The 24,576-nt window shown below is 43.6% G+C and overlaps 2 protein-coding genes across 3 annotated transcripts in view; both read right to left on the bottom strand.

Annotated features, from left to right (window-relative positions):
* arhgap21a (Rho GTPase activating protein 21a) overlaps positions 1-17,892 on the bottom strand; it is a 97,156-nt gene extending 79,264 nt beyond the window's left edge. Inside the window, exons 1-2 of one of the 2 annotated variants that reach the window (XM_074693043.1) lie at positions 17,491-17,892; positions 16,521-16,756 (exon numbers count right to left, since the gene is read on the bottom strand). In XM_074693043.1, coding sequence (XP_074549144.1) covers positions 16,521-16,598 — 78 coding nt within the window. In that variant the 5' untranslated portion in view covers positions 16,599-16,756; positions 17,491-17,892. Of the gene's footprint in view, positions 1-7,128; positions 7,688-16,520; positions 16,757-17,490 lie in introns of those variants that run through there. The other variant, XM_074693042.1, reaches the window with a different exon arrangement.
* A 5,961-nt stretch (positions 17,893-23,853) lies between these two features.
* Positions 23,854-24,576, bottom strand: part of prtfdc1a (phosphoribosyl transferase domain containing 1a) — an 11,403-nt gene continuing 10,680 nt past the window's right edge. Inside the window, exons 9-10 of the mRNA XM_074693570.1 lie at positions 24,570-24,576; positions 23,854-24,397 (exon numbers count right to left, since the gene is read on the bottom strand). The exon at positions 24,570-24,576 is cut by the window's right edge and continues 101 nt beyond it. The gene's annotated coding sequence lies outside the window, so the exon portion shown is untranslated. The remainder of the gene's footprint in view (positions 24,398-24,569) is intronic.

Here is a 24,576-nt window from a genome sequence, read left to right as displayed (position 1 = left end):
CTGACTTCATAAAGAAATGTTCATCACTCTCTCTCAGGAGATTCATATTCAGTACATTCAACATGGTATAAATCACCTTATTTACCAAAATAACTAAATAGCACAAGCTTGATGCTAATGCATATGGGAAACTGCATTGATATGCTAGCAGTTAGCGTACATCAGTATAACTTCAGCTTCAGAAAAGAATTTCAACTTTCATCACGGAAACATATCACATCAACTCTTTGTAAAAACTACTGAGAGTTTCAAATGCTAAAAGCTAACAGGCTAATGAAAGGCTAATGGCTGACAGAAAGGTTCCTAATGACTTAAACTATTGCTATAACCACTTTGAGACACTAGATGGCCTACTTCAATTATTAATACATTATAACGCAGTTCATCAACGTCACATTGTGTGAAATTTTGACCTGTTTCTGTTTAATTATGTCCAGAAATATCCAGACTCAGGGACCAATTACATTTTATTCACTTACAGTATAAACTCAATTAAATGTTGTTGACACAGAAAACCTGTAAAGATACTTTTTGTACTAAGAAAATTCACGACAGGAATTGATAAAGAATCAGATCGATAAGGGAATCGGTATTTACAAAATCTTATCAGCTCCCTTCCCTAATCACGGACACACTGAGCAGCTTCAGACAGATTAATGTTCATCAATAAAACGAGGAGGAGGAAACAGGAAGAGAGCTGAAACCCTGCTCACACACACACACACACACACACACACACTCAGAGTAAACGTGTGGTGTGTGCGGGGCCTGATCTGGAGTTTATGACTCCCCGCCCCGCCCTCCTCCCGCCCGCTCTCCGCTCCTCGCTGCTTTCATATGCTAATGGACGGCGATTGTGAGGCCGACAGCCTGGAATTCCTCCCCACAAAGAGGAGCTGGAGACGCAGGAGAGAGGAGGAGAGAGGAGGAGAGAGGAGGAGAGAGGAGGAGGGCTGGAGCACAGCAGAGACCCAGACCAGCATCCAGACCCACAGCCACATCCTCCTCTGAATCCTCCCTTTCTCACTCCTCTTGTTTATAAAGCCTCAGAAGCTACGGTGTCCTCTGAGGACAAAAAGCTTCAAGGTTAATCCTCCATTTGTCAAAGCTAACCCTGAAAAACAAGCATCAGTTTAAATTCTTCCAACACAACAACAACACCACCACCAGCTCACGTCTTCTCCGTCGTCCTGCACATTTCAGCTCACACCTCACATGAATGTTAAATCTCTTCTGCAAAGTGTTGATTAACTCTACGTAATGCACCTTTAAATTCTCTTGTTTCCCCAAACTGCTCCAGATTCCTCTGAACAGAAACATTAACGAGTTTCCTCCTGTTATTCTAACGGCTTAACGGCGACTTTCAGAGAGCACTAATTGCTGAGGATCCTCTGGAGGATCTGCAGAAGTCCCTGACCCCGTTTAAGAGCTGAATGTTAACGCCACCGTCAGCGCAGAGCTTTGTGACGCTGGGTCACTGTATTCAGCCTTTGATATACCCAACAAATATGAGATGAAATAAAAGATTTACATCTCTAAAAAGTCTAAAAGCCAAAAACCCAGATAGTAGCGAAGAGTAAAGTCGGTGTAGGATGAATAAAATCTGTGAATCTTCTCGTTAAAGAAGCTGAATCTGCACCATCCACGTGCTCCTCCTGAAATAAAGTTTTTATTTCACCTCTCAGATGATAAAACAGATTAAATCCCAGTTATAACCAGGTCTGTCACTTTCTCTCTCTGAGCCTCTGGGGGGGCCCGCTGGGGGCCTCCTCTCCCTGGTTTGGGTGTGGCCCCAGACGTCAGCTGAAGGATCCCCCTCCCCCAGCGTTAGCAGTTCAGAAACATCCAGACAAAGAGGGACAGACCCTCCATCCACCTCAGCCGACCCCTCAGAGACCAGGAGCAGGTGGGCCAATTAGAGTCCCCCGGGCCCCCCCCACCCAGCCCTGGGTAATTGGTTTCCTCATCTCTGAATTATTAATCCTGGGGGCTCTTTGAGGCTTCTGACAGAGAGGGGTCGTGACAGAGCTCCTCATGACACCGACACACCAACACGCTCCTGTTTGACCCCCAGAGTCCTGATGAGACCGGTCCTCAGAGGGGACACGCAGACCAGGACTGACAGAGGAACAGCACCAACACAAAGACGGGATGTGTCAGATCTGCAGCAGAGCAACGTCCAGAATGAGCTTAAAGTCTGTACAGCTTCATCAGTATACGTCCTGCATTTATCGTCTGATAAAGAATGTATAACAACGGAAAAATAACATGTTTAAAAAAAAATGAAATCAATTTAACAAAAATCTAAAAATGAAACAAAACTGTTAAAATAATGTAAAAAATGTTAAAAAAAGAAACAAAAAAATGTTAATGATAAGTTGAAAAAAAATCTCAAAAATGTTACAATAAATATATAAAAAATATGTAACAATAAAGTAACAAAAATGTAAAAAAAAAAAAAAAAGGTAGAAAAACGTACAAAAAAATTAAAAACATGTAACAAAATATAAAAAAAAACGTGAAAAAAATGTTTAAAAAAAAGTTAGAATATGTTTAAAATGTGACAAAAACGTAAAAAATTGGAAAAAAAATGTGAAAAAATCATTTTAAAAAAATGTTGATTTTTTTTTTAAATATTTAAAATATTTGACAAAAAATGTAACAAAAATGTTCAAATATTGTTTAAAATGTTTTAAAAAAAGTAACAAAAATGTTAATGATACTTTGCATTTCCCTGATACGTTCCTGAATTTCTCCTCAGGGATAAATAAAGTATTTTCTATTTGTATTTCTATTTCTTGAAAGAAATTCTCAAAAAATTTTAAAAAATATATTAAATATATGTAATAAAAAAGTAACAAAAATGTTTTTTAAAAAAGTAGAAAACTTACTTAGAAAAATTAAAACGTGTAACAAAAAATGTTGAAAACATTTTGAAAAAAGAAAAAAAAAATCTTTAAATGTCAAAAATTGTAAAAATAATTACAAGTATGTTACAAAAATGTAACAAAAAAGTAAATAAATAATGAGGAAAAATGTAACAAAAAAAGTTTAAAAAATAAATGTATTAAATAAAAAAAGTAAAATATTCTGACTTATTCTTTAGAAAGCTCGGGTTGTTTACTTGTTTGTAAACACACAAGGTAAAAACAGGCCGTAGTCACTCTTTTAAGGAGCTTTAGTCAAAGAAATTTTTTTTTTTTTTTTTTGTTAAACATCAATATTACTCTTTCATCAATTTGGGGACATTAACACTTTTGTGTGAAGAGGATCTGACCGTGGACTAAGCAGGAAACCTGGAGAGAAAAGTTGGGGAGGAGGCCTCAGGCTCAGAGTGTTAGATTTTTTTCTGCTTTCCTTTAATTTACTATATCTAAACGTCTGTAATCAAACTGTTTCACTGATGGTCCAGCTGTTTGAGCTCCTTAAAGTCTGGTCTGTGTTTCACTCTCAGCTCAGATGTTTCAGTGGAGTAACCTGAGGATCAGACCTTCAAACGTTGGTCAAACTGCTGCTGCTGTTGGTGTCCGTGCTCCTCTGCCTCCGCCTCACACCAGGTGTCAGCCTGTAAATATTTCATGAGCCCTCTGTGCCCGGCTCCTGGCACACAAAGGCCGTGTTCAGCGCCGGGGACAGCAGCGCGCTCTGGAAACAGAGGCCTATCAGTCCCAGCTCGGGACGCAAACAATTTCAGCGCTGCTAAAATTAAATTAGGGGACGGGACATACCAGAGAGCGGCTCTGCTGCATTACTCAGCCCGGCCGGACCTCTGTAGTCCTCCAAACATCAGACTTTCCCCCAAGAAATGAGGCGAGGGGCGAGGGGAAACACGTCCAGACAAAGAGCGTCTGTGTTTCCAGCACGCCGTGAAGGCACGCCGCAGATACGAGGAGCTGACAAACGGACACATACAGGACGTCCCCACAAAGAGAGCAGTGAGACACGACCATGAGCTCAGAGCCACAGGTCACAGGAAGGAGATGACCTTTGACCCTGAACTTAACATCTCAGCCGTCCAAATCAGCATCCTCAGACTTTGATGTGAAGCTGCATCCAAACAGCTCAGCATCATCACCATCATCACCATCACCATCATCATCACCATCATCATCATCAGACTGACAGGCTGAGTGTGAAGAGTCAAACTGAGGCCAGGGGAAAGAACGCCATCGCCAGCGTCGAGCCACCTGAGGCTGCACGAGGCCTGGGCCTGCAGAGCGGGGACACCCAGAGGTCAGCGTGCCGGGCGCTCCACGCTCTCCTGTTCCCCTCAGCCCCTCTGGATGAATACCAGCTATTAATACAGCAGATGTCAGGGATGCCTCTGGCTGCAGGGCTCCAGGGAGGAGGATTATAAAAAGCTGCAGAGAGAGGAGCGTCTGATAGCAGCGCCCTGCACACCGACCGATCAGGCTCTGACAGGGAGGAGTCTGAGGGGAGCAGAGCGCCACGCTGCTCACTGTGACTGTCAGCGCCACAGTCTGAGGAGATCATGTTGGTGTGAGAGGCTGCAGACAGTTTACAACCTCTCCACATCAGCCTCCTGCTAAAACTCTCTGTGCAAACTTTAAGTCCTGACTCTTCTGCAGCAGAGAAACGCTCTGGGAGCTCTCATGGAGGTTTGCACATGCCCAGTTGAAAAGGTTTCACACCAAAGCCCCGTTTCCACCAAGTGGTCCAGTTTGGATCAAATGCATCGTAATCTTTTCCTGCCTTCAAATCTGAAATAAAAGCTGCACAAAAAATCTGAGGAAAATGTCAGAAAATCTCCTTCAGAACTGAAAACTGCTGAGACCATGAACAAAACCTGTGGCACAGAAGATGACAATGAGTAGGGATGAACGATATGGAAATCTTTGCCAATACTGATATTAATATTGCTGTTATGGTCAATAACCAATACTTACCTTTTTTTAACCTATATTTCCCTGATATTTCCCTGATATTTACGGATATTTACAGATATTTAAAGATATTTACCTATGTTTACCGATATTTACCTATATAAACCGATACTTCCCATTATTTCCCAATATTAACCTATGTTTCCCCAATATTTACCAATATTTACGGATATTTACAGATATTTCCCCAAGACTTACTGATATTTACTTTTATTTAACGATATTTCCCCATATTTCCCGAAATTTACATATATTTCCCGATATTTCCCAAAATTTCCTGATATTTCCAGGTATTTACCAATATTTCCCCTGATATTTACCGATATTTCCCATGATATTTACAGATATTTACAGATATTTTCCCTGATATTTACCGATATTTCCCAAAATTTACAGATATTTTCCCTGATATTTACCGATATTTCCCAAAATTTACAGATATATCCCCTGATATTTACAGATATTTCCCCTGATATTTACAGATATTTACCGATATTTCCCCGATATTTACAGATATTTCCCCAAGACGTACTGATATTTACTTTTATATAACGATATTTCCCCATATTTCCCGAAATTTACATATATTTCCAGGTATTTACCGATATTTCCCCTGATATTTACAGATATTTACAGATATTTTCCCTGATATTTACAGATATTTCCCATGATTTTTACAGATATTTCCCATGATTTTTACAGATATTTCCCATGATATTTACAGATATTTACAGATATTTACAGATATTTTCCCTGATATTTACCGATATTTCCCCTGATATTTACAGATATTTACAGATATTTTCCCTGATATTTACAGATATTTCCCATGATTTTTACAGATATTTCCCATGATTTTTACAGATATTTCCCATGATATTTACAGATATTTACAGATATTTACAGATATTTTCCCTGATATTTACCGATATTTCCCCTGATATTTACCGATATTTCCCAAAATTTACAGATATTTCCCCTGATATTTACAGATATTTCCCCCGATATTTAGTGATATTTACCCATATCAACCTATATCAATATAGGTAAAAAAAAAAAACACACAATCTTAACACAGATGATGTGTTGAGGCAGTTCAGGGAGAAAGAGCGGCGTGATCGTGAGAAAAGTTGATCATGGAGAGGATCAAAAGATGAAGTGCCTGAGATGAGTGTGATCAAAAAAAGTACATTGTGTCTGTTTTTGGAAAACAGGAAGTGAGATATAAAAGAAGAGAGTCCACTATTCTGAGGTAGTTTTAGTGTGTGGATGCTCTAGAAACAAGCATCAAAAACGACCAAAACAAGACGTGTAATAAAACTGCTCGCAGCTTTTTTAAGATATAAACCACCAAGTGGTCCGGTCTGGATCAGTACAGTCTGGTACTGGTTGGATCAGTAAATCCTGATCCTGTTTGTGTTTCCACCTTCTTGGTAGGCAGCATGTTAGCTAATAAATCCAACGAAGAAGAAAAACGCGGCACAGTCCTCTCTTTATTCCCGCAGTCAGACAGGAAGTGATGATTCTTTCCACCAATCAGCAGACTGCAGAGTTTCTAGCTCCACTTTCTGGGGTTGGATCAGTTTAGTCTGACACCCCAACAGAAGGGAACCAGGAAGTGGGACGGTACGGGTCGGAGATCTGGGGACCTGTCCTGGTTTTAGTCAAAGGAAACACCACAAAATACTCGCTGTACTGAGAGGGCTGATGTGAAACACGAGCAGAGGTTGTAAGATACAAAACTAAAGCAGCAATATTACCAGGTTAGCTAAGTGTAAGACAGTGTTTTAGTTATTCAAGTTATTTTCAGGCTTTTTGTCTTTACACGACATCAGTTTCAGGATGAAACGTGAAGCTGTTGCTGCGTTCGGGCGTCACGTTTAACTTTTTAACACAGGCTCCAGCTCCTAACCTCCTCCCTCCAAACACCCTGACTCTGACTGACTCCCCTCTTCAGGAAATCAACTCTAAACCCACCTTTTCAAAATAAAAGCATGCAACACCTGAGCTCCACTCCCTCCCTGTCTCTGCAGTGTTTTCTGGATCTTTCTCCCTCCATCTGTTTGGCACAGTGCGTAGAAAAGCTTCACACACGTCCCATCAGTCATTCTGAGCCAGACGCTGATTGTGATGCATGAGTCAGGGCGACGCTGCAGACTGAAGTCTGACCTTCCTATCACGCCGCTAACATGTCAGACACGTCATGAAGCTGCTGCAGACTGACCTGATGGCTCCAGGCGCAGTACAGGTCACAGATCAGGCTCCAGTTGTTGTTGATCATACAGTCCAGAACTTTCAGATGAGACATTTTCTGCAGCACCACAGAAACCCAGGCTGCACAGAAACCCTCCCCTCAGCTGCTGATCCAGCCCTGCAGCTGATCCAGGACGACCCACAGGAACCATCAGCAGCACAGAGACTCACACGCTCAGCAGGCGATCCTCCTGCACCGCCACACGCTTCATCAGGAGCTCTGAGGACGAGCCGTCACAGGCAGGAAGAAAAACCTCCTCCCTGAGAGGACACAGAGTCCAGAGGAGGGTCCTGCAGCAGACTGCAGACTCCCCGCTGCAGGAGAGGAAGAGGAAGAAAGGATGAGACGGCGTTTTTCCTCCTCCTCTGCCTCCGTTTGATGCTCTCCGTCTCCCTCCCTGAGCTCGTGTCTCTCTGCTGTGCCTGTCGGTGTCGTCTCTGCAGCGGTGCCAGGCTGAGACACGCAGCACGGAGCAGCTCCTTTAAATCATCAGGCCGCAGCGCAGGACAGATCCTCTGTCCTCAGGACGCAGAGGAGAAAGTCTGAACGCTCCTGAAGCTGTGAGCTCTCAGCGAGCGCAGGACTCAGTGACTCTGCATCAAACTTTGAGGGGGGGGGCTCTGAGACGGGGCAGGAGGAATGCTGCAGCCCCCCCCTCCAAAACGCAGTCAGCTCTCAGGTGTAACTCAGACTTTCTCTGACGGCAGGACGGTGCAGGAATCCAGCCTTTAAGGAAGGAAAGCATCAAGAGAGGAAGAGGAACGACAGCGAAGAGTCGTCAGAGTTAGTTTACGTTCCTTCAACAGCTTCACAGTACGCTGGTCGCTCTGCTCTTTCTCTGTCTCACAACCACAGAGCGCCATGCACGCTCAGAGAGGAGCACACAACACGGTGACAAGTCTACACGGGTGGAGCAACCTGGTCCAAAAGTCTGACTGAAATCTGCAAAGATGGATCAGACTGAGACAGAGACAGGATGGAGGGACAGGAGGAGACCTGTTCAGAGAGGGTCGGGACCTGGACCCACAGACCGGTCAGGGAGGTCAGAAGAGGCCGGCTGTGACCAGACCTGACAACCCAGGACCCCACAGACCATCATCATCCCTGAATCCCCTCATAAGTCCTGCAGAGTCTCCTCCCTCCTGGTTTCTGCCTCCTCTGTGAGTCTCTGTGCGTCTTAAAGATCCAGATTCTGCAGGAATCTGAGAGAAACAATCCACAACTGATTAACTGCACGTCCAGAGAGGACACGGCTCAAAGACCCAACCTGAGAGAAATCTGACGAGTTAAAAACCAGACGCCAACATGGGCTGCCGACAGGTCACATGATCACGTCAGGAAGCTGTCTGCAGGTTTAACACATTAAACACTAAGGGTGAAAGTCACAAGTTTCATGACGATACGATACGATATCGATTCTTTGGACAACGATATGATATTTGCCGATATCACAAATTCTGTCACGATAAAATACGATACGATACGATACTGTACGATACGATACTAAACCATACTGTACCGTACCGTACGATACGATATGATACGATACGATATGATACGATACAATACGATACAATACGATACGATACAATACCATACCGTACCGTACCGTACCGTACTGTACCGTACGATTCGATACGATATGATACGATTCGATACGATATTATACGATACAATTCAATACGATACGATACGATACGATACGATACGATAAGATACGAAACCATACGATACAATACAATACGACACGATACGATACAATACGATACAATTCGATACAATACGACAGGATAGGATACGATACGATACAATACAATACCGTACTGTACTGTGCCGTACGATACGATTCCATTCGATACGATTCGATACGATTCGATATGATTCGATACGATTCGATACGATTCGATATGATTCGATACGATTCGATACAATTCGATACAATTCGATACGATATGATACGATAGGATACAATACTGAACCGTACCGTACCGTACCGTACGATACGACAAGATACGATACGATATGATACCGTACCGTACCGTACTGTACTGTACCGTACGATACGATTCGATACGATACAATATGATACGATACGATACGACAGGATACGATACGATACGATACGATACGATATGATACGATACGATACGATACGATACGATACCGAACCGTACCGTACCGTACCGTACGTTTCGGTATGATACGATACAATACAATACGATTCAGAGGCCTTCAATCGATTTAAACGGACATGCGTGTCGGGTCGGGACTTCAAAATAAAGGCGTACATTAAAGACCACGATGTTGATCAATGTTTCCACTTTCCATCGATGTGATTGGATCATTGCCTAACCAATCGATGTGTCGATCTATTTTGAAGGATCATTACGCCTCTATTAAACACACGTTACACTCAGTTTGGCCAAGTTAGTCTGACAACAACACAAACACTGAACAGTCAGAGAGGTTAGATCTTCAGAGATCTGAGTTTGTAAAATCAGTCGGTCAACAGACTCTGACACCAGCTGAACGTCATGAAGAGTCACAGTGCAGTAAAAGACTTCCTTTAGGTTTAATCAGAGAGCGTCTGTGACAAAGAGCAGCAGCAGAAACCGCCGTGACATCGTTCAGCGACACGTGCAGGAGCTGCAGCTCCACCATCAGCCGCCGGCCGCCGGCAAGGAAAGAGTCAGAGCACGTTCCCCTTTCCCCCACGCCGAGGCCAATATAATCCAATCAATCCTGAGTTATAGATCCTCTGCTGCTCTGTGGACACACACACACACACACACACACACACACACACTCAAACACACTACTGCAGCATGGAAACAAGCAGAGAGCAGCAGGACGTAAAGACGTGAAGCACAGATTCATCCTCAGCTCACAGCCTCACACACACCTGCTGGTCGTAACACGTCAGCCAATCAAACGCCATCCTGCACCGTCTACCTCACTGAGCGCGAGCATTTCAAGGTTTAGAAATGACCGACCAGCCGCCGTCTGCAGACAGGAAACAGCTGATTCTGACCCCATCAGACCGTCTTTCTGTGAAACAGTCTGAAAGCGATGATCCTCTGAAAGCTCGCCGTCTGACGGACTCCCCGTGGCGTCTCCAGGCCTCTGAGGTCACTGCGGGGTAAATCATATTTGCTGTCACAGTGGATTCTCCGTGAACTGGGTCTTCCAGGAACAGAGCGGCTCTGTGATCCTCCTCAGCCATCCATTCATGAAACCGCTCCTTCATCAGGAGCTCTGTTCATCAGGAGCTCTGTTCATCCCCACCACGGACAGGAAGTAGCGTGGTTTCCTGTGACGACCTCAGAGCCCTCAGCGCCAGATAAGATGAGTCCTGATAACAGCCACTTACATAAAACTGGATTAAACCGAGTCCAGCTGCGTTCAGGAGCCGCCCCAGGAACTATGAGCATTTCCACCTGCTGAACTGGGTCTGAGTTTGGTTCTGGGACTTTTTAACAGGAACTGGTAAACTGTTGTCATGCAGCTGTTAATCTGGCCAAAGATTTCAGAAAAATGTGTTTATAGTAACATTAAAAAAAATAGGGCTGAACATCGCGAGAGTCTGCAATTTATAAAAATAAAATCTTAAAAAAGTTTCATGTACACAAACTGTCAGTCTATTTCATTTCATCCCAACATATAGGCCTCGCCTTCATACTATGGAATAATATCAAATGAGTTTAATAATTGTTTTAGTAAATAATGCAAAAGATACCACCCAAAAAAAAACAAAAATAAAACAACTAAATAAAATAAATAACTAAATGAAATAACTAAAAAATAAAATAAATAACTAAATGAAATAAATAAAAAATAAAATAAATAACTAAATGAAATAAATAAAAAAATAAAATAGATAAAAAAATAAAATAAATAAAGTAATAAGATAAATAACTATATAAAATAAATAAAAAAACAAAAACAAAAAAAATTAAATAAAAAACAAAAATAAAGATAAAATTGTAAAATAAAAGAAATAAATAAAATTTAATAAATAACTAAATAAAAATAAATAAATAGATAAATAAATAAATAAGTTAAATAAATTAAATAATAAATTAAATAAATAAATAAAACTGCATGCTAAATCGCAATTGCAATATTGGTCCAAAAATTTGCAATTAAATTATTTTCCAAAATCATTTAGCTCTATAAAATAACCTGCAAAAACTGCTCCCCCTGGTGGCTGGCTGCAGAATAGGTCAAACACTCTGTCTCATCAGTCTTTCCAGATGGGCTGTGGTCAAGCTTTGAAAAATAAAAACACCTGACTGAAATGTTTCTGTCGTCTGAACACTGTGGGGGTGTAAAGATATTACTGGGCTGTGTCGTGTGTTGTGTGAGAGGTTAAAAACACAGTTTGACCTCATGTTTAACCATGATTAACAGCTGACGTAGAAAAACATGTCAGGAGGGAGAGACAGGAAGAGATTAGACTCTCCAAATAAAACACATTGATTATGTTTGTCCCCCTGCAGCACATGATCAGGTCTTAACATTCACACTCAGGCACTTTGAGGTTCATCTGAAATGCTCGTTAACTTAAATATCTAATCAGCCAATCACAAGCCAGCGACTCACAGACATGATGAAGACAAAGGTGACTTAAGAAACTCTGAATGTGGCTTTGTTGTCTGACAAACAGCTGATCTCCTGGATGTGTAAACATCCGGGGAGCAGCCGGTCTCTGGGTGATCCAGTTTGTCACAGAGCGGTCTGTGCTCGGGGTCAGAGACCGCTTTGAGTTCAGACAGGAAGGAGGACTCAGCCTGGAGAGCAGCAGATAAACGCAGCTCTTTATGCTCTCCACACCCTGACTGCAGCGAGTCGCGTCTGACAGACGGAGGCAGAGAGAGGTCGAGCGTCTGACGGAGACGCCGCAGGCATGTGTAACAGATAGTGTCTCAGCCTCAGTGACTGTCTGCACGCATCAAACCCTCCTCCCTCCATCTTCCCTCTGACCCTCTCTGAGCGCCAGGAAGGACTGAGCACCCAGGAAGAGGAGGCTCCTCCGTCCATCCATCTGCTGTCAGTCTGAGCTCTGAGCACGAGGGATGAGTAGCAGAGGAGCCGCCACCTCTCACAGGCGGGAACATTTCTGATGACCTTGAGCCGACGGCACGCGTCCCGTAAAAACTGGAGCATATCTGTGGAGTCTGACCCTGATCAGAGACCTCGGAGCTGGCTTTGGTTTCACTCTGATGCTGAGCGCCTTCCCAGGACACCGTGGCGCTGAGAGACACGCCGGGTCACGTCCAGGTCGTGCTCGTGGTGTTTGCTGCACAGGGAGGATCTCTGACACATATTTGCTTTTCAAATGTATGCAAACGAGGACGTGCTGAGTGATGGACCGCCGCGGCTTCAAACGCTGATCAACAACCTTCACTTCCTGCTCAGGACCTGCTCCACGCAGTGACATCACTCTGAGCTGAGAGTGGAAACATGAGACACACACACAAACCCTGACACGTCCCACACTGAACGCCACCAGCCCCTGAACTGACTCCATCCTGCGGACGGCGTGCAGCAGCGTGACGCTCCCAGCTCTGATTCCTTTTTTCCCTCTCTGAGCGCCGTGTTTCCACAGGGTTAAAAATAGCAGCAGGAAAAGAGGCGGGAACAGAGGACGGTGAGAGGCAGGCGTGAGGATGAGGGAAAAAGAGCAGAGGGCTTATGGAGCTGGGCGGGGCTAAATTTAGCATCAGCAGCACTCGCAGCATCGCCGGCGGGCTCATCCAGCCCGGCATGAATGGAGGATGGGATCAATGTGAGCTGGACCAGTGTGTGTGTTTTTATCCACGCTGAGAGGAGGAAAGCTGCAGACAGCTGGTTAAAGACACGTCTGAGGGTCTGAGGAAAACATCCAGAACATTCCTCAGAAATCTTCATTTCTCCCTGACTTTCTCTGGGACGCGGGGATCTGGGGGCCGCAGCTGCTGAGGCCTCGCTGCCAGGATTAGTGTGACAGCAGGTCGAGGTGGGGACTGTTTTCCTCCTAATGACGGGGGCAGCTGGGCTCCAATCACCCGCCATGCTGCCATGGCGGTGGCAGCAGCAGCAGCAGGGTGGGGCGGGTGGCTGTCTGTACGTCTCATTAACACGCTGAGAGGACGCAGCGGAGTGGACTGATGGAGGGGGGGGGTCCCGCCTGGGGTCCCTTTACTCTCATTTCACCCCAGGGGGGCTCTGTGAGTCTAAAGCAGTGAAGCTTAGCGCAGAGATATGAGAAACAACACCACGAGGGGCCGAGCTGATTCATCAATTAACAGATCTCTGAGAGAGGACACACAACGAGCTGCACTGACGAGTTTTATTCACCTGTCGATGTTTTTCAGGCTGCGCTCCGTCTCTGAGCAGACACTGAAACTGAATGAAGCTGGTTCATCACAAAAATCAGCGTCTTTAAATGTAGGAAAACATTTGTTTGGGCTGAGAGCTGAGCTGCCGTCAAGGATTATTCAGCTCCGTAAAACAGGTTCATATGAGGGGATCCAGTTTTGGTGATCAGAAACTCAAAAAGGAGGCTGAGAGCTGAGCTGCTGTGGAAGCTGTTGGATCAGTTTCTTCACATTTACATCTAACCCGGCTGAATAAAGTCGTTTCACGTGACTAACTGGAGGTTTGCCAGTGATTTCTGGTGTTTAGAAAATAAGAAAAGGGACTGAGAGCTGAGCTTCCACCAAAGACCCAGGACAAGTTTCTTCATTTAAAATCACTTGTTATCACTCGTCATATTGTTTAACTAAATAAAGCTGATTTACACTTCAAACTTTTGCTTTTCTATCAGTTTTTGAGGATCATTAACTGTTAAAGGGGCAGAGAGCTGAGCTGCCGTCAAGGATTTAGGACCAGTTTCTTCACATTCATGTGCTTTTATCAGCTGAATAAAGTTGTTTCACGTCACTAACTAGAGGTTTTCCATCGATTTCTAGTGTTTAAAATAAAAACAGAAAAGGGGCTGAAAGCTGAGCTGCTGTTAAGAAACGATCCTTTTTTACGTTCAATACTTTTTCAATCAGGGATCCTATAAGACAGAAATTAGTCATTTCAGCTGAGAGCTGAGCTTCCACCAAAAGACCCTGGATTAGTTTCTTCAACTCTACTATTTAACTATAAAAAGCTGTTACACACAACAAACGTTTGCTTTTCTATCAGTTTTTAAGGATCACTGACTGAGAAAGGGGCTGAGAGCTGAGCTGTCTTCATATTTCTTGGTTCAGTTTCTTCACATCTAAAAGCTTTTTTTGAAATCTTCAGATGAAGTAAGTTACTTCACGTGAGGTTTTCTTACAATTTCTGGTGTTTAAGAAAAAAAACAGAAAAAGGGGCTGAAAGCTGAGCTGCTGTTAGGAAACTTTCATCCTTTCTTTACGCTCATTACTTTTTCAATCAGGGCTCCTATTAGACAGAAAATATTCATTTTATGCGACAAATCTTTGCTTTACTTTCAGTTTTTGGTATTCAGAAAATTAAAAAGGGGCTGAGAGCTGAGCGTCCACCAAAAACCCGGCTGCAGTTTCAGCTGAACAGTCATTTCATGAATCTAACTGTAGGTTTTCTAACAATTTTTGGAGTTTAGAAAACTCTAGGAGGCTGAGAGCTGAGCTGCCATAAAGAACCTTTGATTATTTCTTCAAGTTTAATCAATTTTTTAACACTAATAATATCATTCAACTATATAAAGCTGTTGCATACTACAAATTTTTGTTTTTCTATCAGTTTTAGGGATCATTAACTGAGAAAGGGGCTGTGAGCTGAGCTGCTGCTGTTAGGGTTTGTTGGGTTTCAGGGTGAAGACAACTCTGAGTGCATCTTGGAGCCTTCTCCTCTTCAGCGCTGGTAGAGAGGATGACTCTTACAGTTTCTTGCTAACATCTAATTACCTGGTGCTGTTTAGGCTGCGAGCTGAGCTACTACCAGAGTTTGCTTCACTTGTTTCTCTTTGAACTTCAGATCCAGACGTCCCATGAAAGCTTAATCAAAAAAAAGTGACATGACTCTCTCCATCTCTCCCCACATTTCCAGTTCCCTCTAAGATTTTTGTCCAGTGGAGGCAAAAACCAAAACATCACGTTTTTAAGATACAAATAAGTGAAACAGCTGATTGGACATGTTCCCTAAAACCCAGAGTCTTTGTCCTTTTCTGCTGAAGCCTGAACGTGGTGTAGGAGGCACCAGGTGGATAAATGGACCTGACTCAGCCTCTGTCTAACCCTGAGCTGCAGAAACAATCAGGCCAAACACCCACGCCGACTCACAGGTGACTCATGACTCCTGCAGCACCCGGAGCCGTGGGGTACAAGTGCTGCGGCCTCGACTTTATCAGAGAAATGAAGTCGAGACGTCCTGATGAATCACTGGCTAACGACTCACCTGCAGAGAAAGTTTGACTGCTGAGGCTTTTTACACACGATACGGTAACACAACCTCAGACGTCTGCTCGGCCACTGCAGCGTGTGTGAGCAGAGTGAAGTGATGTTACAGGAAACTTAATCAGACACACCGCAAAGACAATCAAAGGAGAAGAAGAAGAAGTTTAACACGCTGACCAAAGCCTCCAACATCTCCATCAGAGGTTTTTAAACACAGCCCGAGCTCCTCCTTCACTCCATCAGCTGTTACCCAATTCCCAAAGATTTATGTCGTCCATCCTCAGCTTGTTCCTGTAAGAGGATTACTGCTCCACACACACACACACACACACACACACACACACACACACACACACAGGGCACTGTTGCCATTTTCTGATGACGGATTAATCCAAAACATGCCACCGCTGCAGCGCTGTTATGACATGCTGGAAGCCGAGCTGGACTGGGAGGATGTTTCTGATGATGTAACCGTTGAATCGACCATAAGAGGAAGAGGATGAGCCGCACAATGTGCCGTTCATGACAGCCAGGCATGCAGACCCATAAAGAGGCAGTAAGATTAGCACTGAGAGTATAACACGCTCTTTGTGCACTTAAACAGTCAGAGTGGGAAAAATGTGAACTTGGTCACCCTGAGCGCTGGCAGATGTGGTGTGATGTGCTCCTCACTGAGCTCACACTCTCTGAGAGACGCTCTGCAGCTCCTGCAGCTCCTGCAGCCTGTGAGGAGACCTGAGGAGGTGAGGAGGGAGTCCTCATGTGTTCACACGACTAATGAATGCATGAGCAGGAGATGCACGCTCCTGTCGGGCTGCACGAAGCGAGCGCTGTGGCAGGAATCTGACCAGCAGAAACAGTTTGAGGATGAGAGCGACGCCCTGACACGCCGCTAAAGGTCACACACACACACACAGATTCTCCCACATGTCAGCAGAAACACGGCGCACACAAAAAAACCAGACTCACCTCACAAGACGGAGTCACGGCTCTGTGTTTACTCTCCTCATTGTCCTGGGGGGAATCACTCCAACGTGCTGCCATCATTTCATTTCGGAGCGCGCAGGAGGAAGACGTCCTTTAGAGACCACATGGAGGTGAAGAGGAGGAAGCCACAGCAAAAAAAAAACAAGAAAACACAAAAAAGGAAAAAACAATCCTAATCCACACCGTCCTTCTTCTTCATGTCCATCAGGAGCTGAAATCTGAGCGCAGAGGACACCAGTCAGAGAGACACACGCTGTCCCATCAGGTCACAGCAGCAGCTACAGCAAAACCACATCAGGGTTTAACACTCAGCAGATTAAAATATGATTTAAAGACACTGTGAGACACATGAATGTCTCATTAAAGCTCCTGGTGCCTTCATGGATGATGAATGTGGTCAAACAAGGACATCCTGACATCTCTGCCTCCACATCCAGGCTGTTAGAGAGCAAAACAAAGCCCTCATACCACCTTAAATTCCACCTTAAATGCACATATTTAGATGAATTTAAGCGTTAAACACACTGACATCAATAAATATGAGGATGACAAAGGTTGTTGACATGATCCTGGAGCTGCAGGTAGCTTCATGTCTGCACTGACAGCTGGATATTTGGAGGTTATGTGTAACCTTGGTGTCAGATATCTGTGTGTAGCTCCTGTGTGGTGTTACTGTGCTGAATGGGATGATCTGCTTTGTTTTCTCTGCGTTTGAAGGTGAAAGTCATCAAAGATCACAGTGAAATCATCACATCACACATCATGAATTACACCAGGACATTTCACACATGACACACACCCTAAAAACGAGCCTTTGGGTGTGTTTTCCAGCTCATTCCGGGTGAAACCCTGGGCTCTGAGCGGGTGTTGACATGGAGCAGCAGACACTAGCTTCCAGGGCGGACGACAGGTTGTTGCTCAGCGCATATTTGTGAATAACACCCAAACTTACCCGTTAAAAATTCATCACAGAGCCGCAAAGAGGGCGGATAAACACCGCGTCCATGTCCGGGGAGGGAGCGGGGAGTCCGTTAGCAGCCTGTGCCCAGCCTCCGGAGCGTTAGAGGGGCTGTCAGAGATTACAAAGCGGGATATTCAGTCAGCGCTGCGTTCACTGACCGCTCAGGCTCACTACCTGTTAGGAAAAACACTGTGGAAAAAACACGGTGAACGCCCTTCACGGAGCATTTCTCCGCCAGGAACATCCGACAGAAGGTTAATCCCCGGGGCTCAGTCATGTCCCATCGGTCCCGGGCTTCACTTCGAGGCGGAAAGAGTCCGAATGGAAACAAAAAGTAGTCCGTACTCCTCCTTCGCGGTCCCGGCTGGCGGAGCGGCAATCTCTGTGTGGATGAGGCTCCAGACTCTGCGCAGGCCCCGCCCCTCCGCTTCGCCTCGAGCAGGGCGTCGTCCAATCAGGTGAGAAGTTTAAATTTGGAATTTTAAAGCGGGCCAATTGGAGCCGTTGTTACATAACAACTCTAATGAAGAGTGGAAGCTGGTCCATTCTGGTTAGTGGCTCAACATCCCCACAGCTACACTACTCCGTTACTCCATTACTGCTTCACAGCTGCTGTGCGGAGTAACCGAGTACTTTTACTCAAGTAAACCTGCTGTACTGACAAAATCAATATTTTAATTAATTATTTTTTATTTAAACTTTTTTCCACTGTGTCTTTGAGGAAAAACAGCATCAATGACCAGTTCATCTGCATATTCAGATATCTAATTAACATGTAGAATTAAAAATATTAGCGCTATTTAGCAGAATATATGACGCCAGAAAGATCCAATGATAAAGATTTTTAATAAAAAAACAAAAGTCTGTGGAGGAAGAACTTTTGCTTTTTTTTAACCCAGTTTTGTTTTATTTTTCCACAAAAAAATTACAGAAAAATAAAGTCTAAGAAATAAAATTTATATTCCTCTACCAAAGTTTATAGGAATACTTAAGAATAAATAAATATAATATTTTAAAAAATAATTTAGGCTATATATTGAGAATATCTAGACCAAAACCCCCCAAAAAACAACAACAAAAACAAAAAAAAGACATTAAACAATCCATATCAATATTTAAATTTAAAAGAACATTAAAGGCAGTATGTTAAGAAAGTATCATTGCCATTTTTGTAATTGATGAAATCTCTCAAACATTATAATTGTTAGTATTATTTTGGTGGTTGTTGGTTGTTGTTGTTGTTGTTGTCATTAAGAATCAAAAAGAATTTGAGAGCAGCAGTGTTGATGACAGCTGTTTTATTTCATTATTATATTTGTTGTGAATAACGTTGATCATTGTGTTGTTGTTTTGTTGTTTTTGAAATATTATCTAAGTGTCTAAAAGGGGCAGATAATATAAGATTTTTCTTCTTTCTGTTCCTTTTCATTCAGTTATATGGTTATATGTTTGTATGAAAATGTTTTATTTCAGATGTAAGAATGAAATAAATAAATAAATACTAAAAAATACGAAATATGTATGAGTAATAAAAAAAATAATAATAAAAATAATAAAAATAATATACTTTAAGCGAAAGACACAACCCCAAATAAAACCACCCTTTCTCTGGATCCAGAAGACTCCAGTCACATGTTCACCTGAAACCCTCAAAGACCAGTTAGAAGTGAACGCCACACCTTCAAAAGTCTTTGGCTCCATGGAGTCCAGCTAATGACAACTTCAAATAAACAAAGTCCAGACACGTCAGAGCCCAGGTTTGGGAGCAGAGTGAGTCTGGAGGTTTCCAACGTGGTTTTTCTCCAGCGGTGAGTCCAGCAGCAGCAGCGCTCCTCTCTGGTCCCGGGTCAAACCCAGCTGTGTCAGGCTTGGACACTGGGGTAGCTCTTCTTCAACGATGTTTTCCTGCAGCTGCTTTGATGTAAAGCTGTTTTTAGAGGCTGAGTCTGTGCATTAACTCAAAGCTCCTGTGAGGATCTTTCTGTGAGTGCGCCCCCTGCAGGCAGAGAGACCATCACCTCCTCGACCCTCTCAGGGTTTGAAGCGTTCTTTTTCATTTCTCCTTCTTCTGATTTTATTTACCTCTAAACACTCCATGGTATTAGAAAATCATTGTCTCAGAGCTGAGTAAAGGCACGTCGTCCTTCAGGGCCCACTTGTTGTGTTTTCTTTTTTTACTCTCTCATAAATAATGATGATTCAGGAGCTGGATCGATGCTGCTTTGGCTCCGACCCAGAGGATCCCGGCTCTGCACAGGAAGAGCTCTGCCTGGACTTGAACCGGTGCCATCTGGCTCCGAGGCACCACTCTTTACGGTTTCACTGAGAAGCCGCTTCACAGGTATCAGAGCTTATCTACCTTCAGGAACAGCACAAGAAATGACTTCATCTCCTGATTTTCAGTGATTTTCAGTCCGATGAATCCTCTGCAGGATGGACAGAGGGATGAGAGGCCCCTCACAGAGTCAAGTACCGCGTTCATTCACTCAGCCAATCATACTTTACTCATGACACACACAAAGATGCTCCCGTGTTGTCATTTCAGGGGCCTCCTCTTCCATTTGGGCCCTGGGTCAGCCCGCTTTACCCCCCACCACGGCGCCCATGAGCACAGGGTACCTCAGAGGGAAGACGGCACAGCTGATCCGCTCAAAGACAAAGGCTGACAGTGTTCGGTCTGCAGGCTGCTCCTGCTGCACAATAGAGGAGGGGACAATAGCTCTGCTCTGACCCTGCTGCGCAGAGGTTTCCCTGCTTTCAGAGGGCAGCTATTGTCTGCAGAGCTGGTGTGCTCTCAGCCGGACAAAAGGAAACTTCAACTGATGGAAGAGGGACTCTGCATTAAGGGATGGCAAACATGCTGCTCATGTCCTCTCCATGCAAACCCTGACATGTTGCTCTGACGCTGCAGGAAAGTGTGCTGAGAGTTACCTGAAGCACACAAAACACTGACAGGATGTGCAAGTGAAGCTGCAGCATGAACAAATGCATCTTTAAAAACTTGCTGTTGTGCAGAAACTTGGCTCTGGTTGGTGTGAGGCCCTCTGCAGACAGACAGCATCAGATGAATGGAGCACAAAGTAAAAGCTCTGAACATTAGTCCACTCTGCTTTGTGCAGGTGATTCACAGATGCAGAGCGGCGTGGTTTTTATGAACGGCAGAGAGCAGAGAGAGGCTTTCAGATCAATGAGCGGTGAGTAAAGCTCATTGAGGAGTAACTGCAGGCCTGTGTGCAGCTTTCTTTTCATGCTCTGTTTTTTTGCCGCTGTTTTCCTGCAGGAGCTGCTGGAGCGTCGGGGCTGGCGTGAAGTTGCAGAGTCAGAGTGACTCAGACTCCCAGCAGCGGGGAGATTAGCAGCTCTCTCGTGGCAGCGAAATGTTTGGCTGGATTAGGACATCACATGAAGTCCAGCAGCACCAGGATTAGGACAGGTGGCCCTGCACAGCACGCCCAGAATCTCAACTCTCACTTCATGCAGGAAACACACACACACAGAGCAGGGACCATCCAGGAAGTATTTTTAAAGTGGAGCAGAGGTTTAAGGAGGATCACGTTGAGCTCCAGGCTGTCAACGTGGATCTGGCTCAGAGTCTGGAGTCTGGATGAAACCCAGCAGCAGTCAGTTAGTCTTTAATTGGAGCACAATGAAAGCTGGAGAGGATGTTCTTTCTATTCCTGATCTGAGGCTCGCTGAGGCGTTATGTCGTCAGGTCCAAACCTGGAGCAGAGAGTCTGGGTTAAAGATGGAGCCTGGTGGGCTCAGTTTTAAAGGAGGAGAGTTAAATCTTTCTGGATTAAACTCAGTCCACTTGTTTGTGTGGATGAAGTGAAATCAGACCTCTCCTCCGTCTCTAACAGGCCTCAGATGTCAGGATTGAGGCTGAGTCCATTCAGACCCACAATCCTGGTTTTGTTCCTTTTGTCTCGAGCGCGGCCTTACCTGTCGCCTGCTTTCTGCGCTCGGCCTCTTCCTCAGCTCCCCTGACGGAGCCGCACAAAGCTGCAGCTTGTGAAACGGGCCGAGCTTTGTGCGGCGTGGAGCTGGGGGACAATGACCCGTGGGTTCTCAGGAGGCATTAACGCTGGATACGTTAACCACGGCGCTGAACGCTGACGCTGATACAGACACGCCGCTGTTCAGCTGCAGGTACAATGGCTGTCTTTGTAAGGGACCAATCACAGAGCTACCTGTGATTTCCTCCTTCCTCAGAGGTCACCAGAGGTCATCAGAGGTCAGGGCCAAACCTGGGATCCTCTCTGTGGTTATCAGCTGGTGTTTACCTCTGCAGACCTGAAACGTGAGATCCCCCTGAAGCTGGGCCGTAATCTGAGCGCTCCACACCTCCCACACCTCCCACACCTCCCACGCCTCCTCTGTTTGCTCTCAGTCACATCATCCACTCAGAGTCTCATTGATCAGGCCGTGGAGCGAGGGGAGACCTCAGAGTCAGAGTCTGCTGAGAAACCTGCAGGAAGCAGCCAGGAGCTCGCTGAGGGAGCGATGGGAGATCTGGAGCCAGAGGTCAGGAGCAGCCACGAGTACGAGCATAGACACACACACACTCACACACACACACACACACACACACACACACACACACGGCTCTGATCATTGCTCAACCCTTCAAACAGGCTGTCGTATCTGAAATCTCCTGATGGAGTCTGTGAGCAACATTCCTGTTTGGAGTTTCAGGTGGTTGAGGATCAAGAGAGCGTGGCGTGGAGATAAAACTCGGCGTGCTCGCTCCGTCTGCTGATACACACAATTGACTTCATCAGTCACATAACTTAGAAAACACACTCTGAGTGTGTGTGTGTGTGTGTGTGTGTGTGTGTTTTCAGACTGTTGATCCACAGATGAAAGTCTCAAACAACAGTGTACAAAGTGAACACGAGTTAAATTTTGTTTGACAGATAAATCAAAGCTTTACAGGATTCACAGCTGAAGAAAGTCTGAACTCGTCTCAGTCTGAAAAACCCTCATTTCATTTTTACCCACTCAGCATTACTGAGCACAGCTCTCTGGAAGCCTCCTCCACTGTTGCCATGCTAGAAAAACATGTTTGTTTTTTTAAAAGTCAAATGAAAGAGAGTTGAATGTTTTAGACCTGGGTCCTCTCAGACTGGTACCACAGGGGGCAGTATTTGGCCCAAAACTGTTTTAATACACATTTCAGAATGAATGGGCAGATGAGTGAGTGTATGAATGAGAGGGTGAGTGGGTGAGTGGGTGAGTGGGTGAGGGCGGTTTAGGGTAAAAAGTGTAAAAGGAGAGTAAGTTGGGCTAGGACTCAAAAAGTTTCTGCTTCTTCCTGCTGCTTTTCCAAAATCATGAAATGTTTCATTAATTGGTGATATGGCATCATGGTAATTTATACACTTGAATTATTATTATTATATTTGTGGTGTTTATCTTTTAGTTTGTTGCCTGAGTAGGTAAGTAAGTAAGTAAGTAAATTAAAAAATAATTAATTATAAAACAAGTTAAAAAAAAGTAAGTAAATAAATAAATAATACATAAAAAATAATCAAGTAAATAAAAAAAGTAAGTAAATAAAAATGACAACTTAATAAAAAAATAAGTAGGTAAGTAAATAAATAAATAATAGATAAAAAATAAGAATGTAAGTTGACAAATATATATAAATTAAGGTAATATGTAAGCAAGTAAATAAATAAATAACAAATGTCAAAATAGTATGTAAGTTAGTAAGTAAGTAAATAAATGAAAAATAATTAAGTAAATTAATAAATAATTAAATAAATAATAAAAAACAAGTAAGTAAAAATAAATAATAACTAAAAAAATAAGTAAGTAAATTAATAAACAAATAAAAATAAGTTAGTAAATAAATAAATAAAAAATAAGTTAGTTAGTAAATAAAAAATAAAAAAATAAGTTAGTTAGTAAATAAATTTGAAATAAGTTAGTATGTAAATAAATAAATAAATAATAAAATATAAGTAAGTAAGTAAAAAATAAAAAAATAAAAAAATAAGTAAGTAAAAATATAAAAAAGAAATAAGAAATAAGTAAGTAAGTAAGAATTTAATAAATAAATAAATAAATCCTTTCCAAAAGTTTAAAACAGGCCAAATAAAAGAAAAAAACCTTCAGCAAGAAAGAAGAGAGCAGGATGTTTTTGTCTGGTTAGAGCTCACCAATCACCAACCACCAATCTGTGATGTCACAAATTGTTTGAACAATCAGTTCAGAGCAGGTCATTCAGAGGTTACTCCAGCACGTTTTCCTCACAGCCTCACACTTTGTTCACGATTAGTTTGAACATTTTAGTTTTTTATTTATTAAACATGAGAAATCACAACATCACATGTTTCAGATGGATTCAGAGTTTTTTCAGTAACTAATGTTAGTCGTAGTATTACTGTTTTAGTTAGTTCTGAGTGAGAGTCACAATGTTTGGTTTCTTTAGTACTTCCTGTTTTTAAAAGTGTCTCAGATTATCTGTCACATTTGTTAATAACAGTTAGTGTTACCAGGCACAGATCAGGACAGCCTCCTGTTTCAGACCATGGATCACCTTTAGACCGGTTTCTCTAACAGTTTCTTTGTGTCTCTAGTTAAGTTTTCCTGATTCTTCTTTTAAAAACAGAAGTTATTAAAGATAAACGCAGTGTCCAGTTTGGGGTTTTCATTGTTTTTGCAGCACACTGTTGAATTCTGAGCGTTTTGCCCTGTATCCTGTTGAAGCCTGATCAGAGCTGAGGCCAACAAACGAAGCGTGCACATGTCTGCTCCTGCTGTGTTTTCCATGAGTCAGAGCGGGCGCCATCCGGGCGCGGGGATGCCAACGTCCAAAAGCTCGCTCCATCTGTCACCAAGGTCCAGTCCTGGTGGTCAGCGCTGCTCCTCCTGCATGTGTACGCTTCTTTGTCTGCACGAGCAACGACAGAGCACAGGAAGTTACTGTTTTTATTTATGAGGATTAATCTGAGGACTCCTCTTCGTCAGACTCCTGGCTCAGCAGAGTCAGAGCGAACATGAACTCAGAGCCTGTGAGGAGGATCAGGATTTCAGTGCTGCTGCTGCTGACAAACGCTGCTTACCTCAGGC

This window comes from Halichoeres trimaculatus, unplaced genomic scaffold (assembly GCF_033239565.1).
Source record: "Halichoeres trimaculatus isolate MK-OKI-2021-1 unplaced genomic scaffold, fHalTri1.1 fHalTri1_scaffold_18, whole genome shotgun sequence".
Classification (NCBI taxonomy): Eukaryota; Metazoa; Chordata; class Actinopteri; order Labriformes; family Labridae; genus Halichoeres; species Halichoeres trimaculatus.
This window is presented reverse-complemented; position numbering and strand designations above follow the sequence as displayed.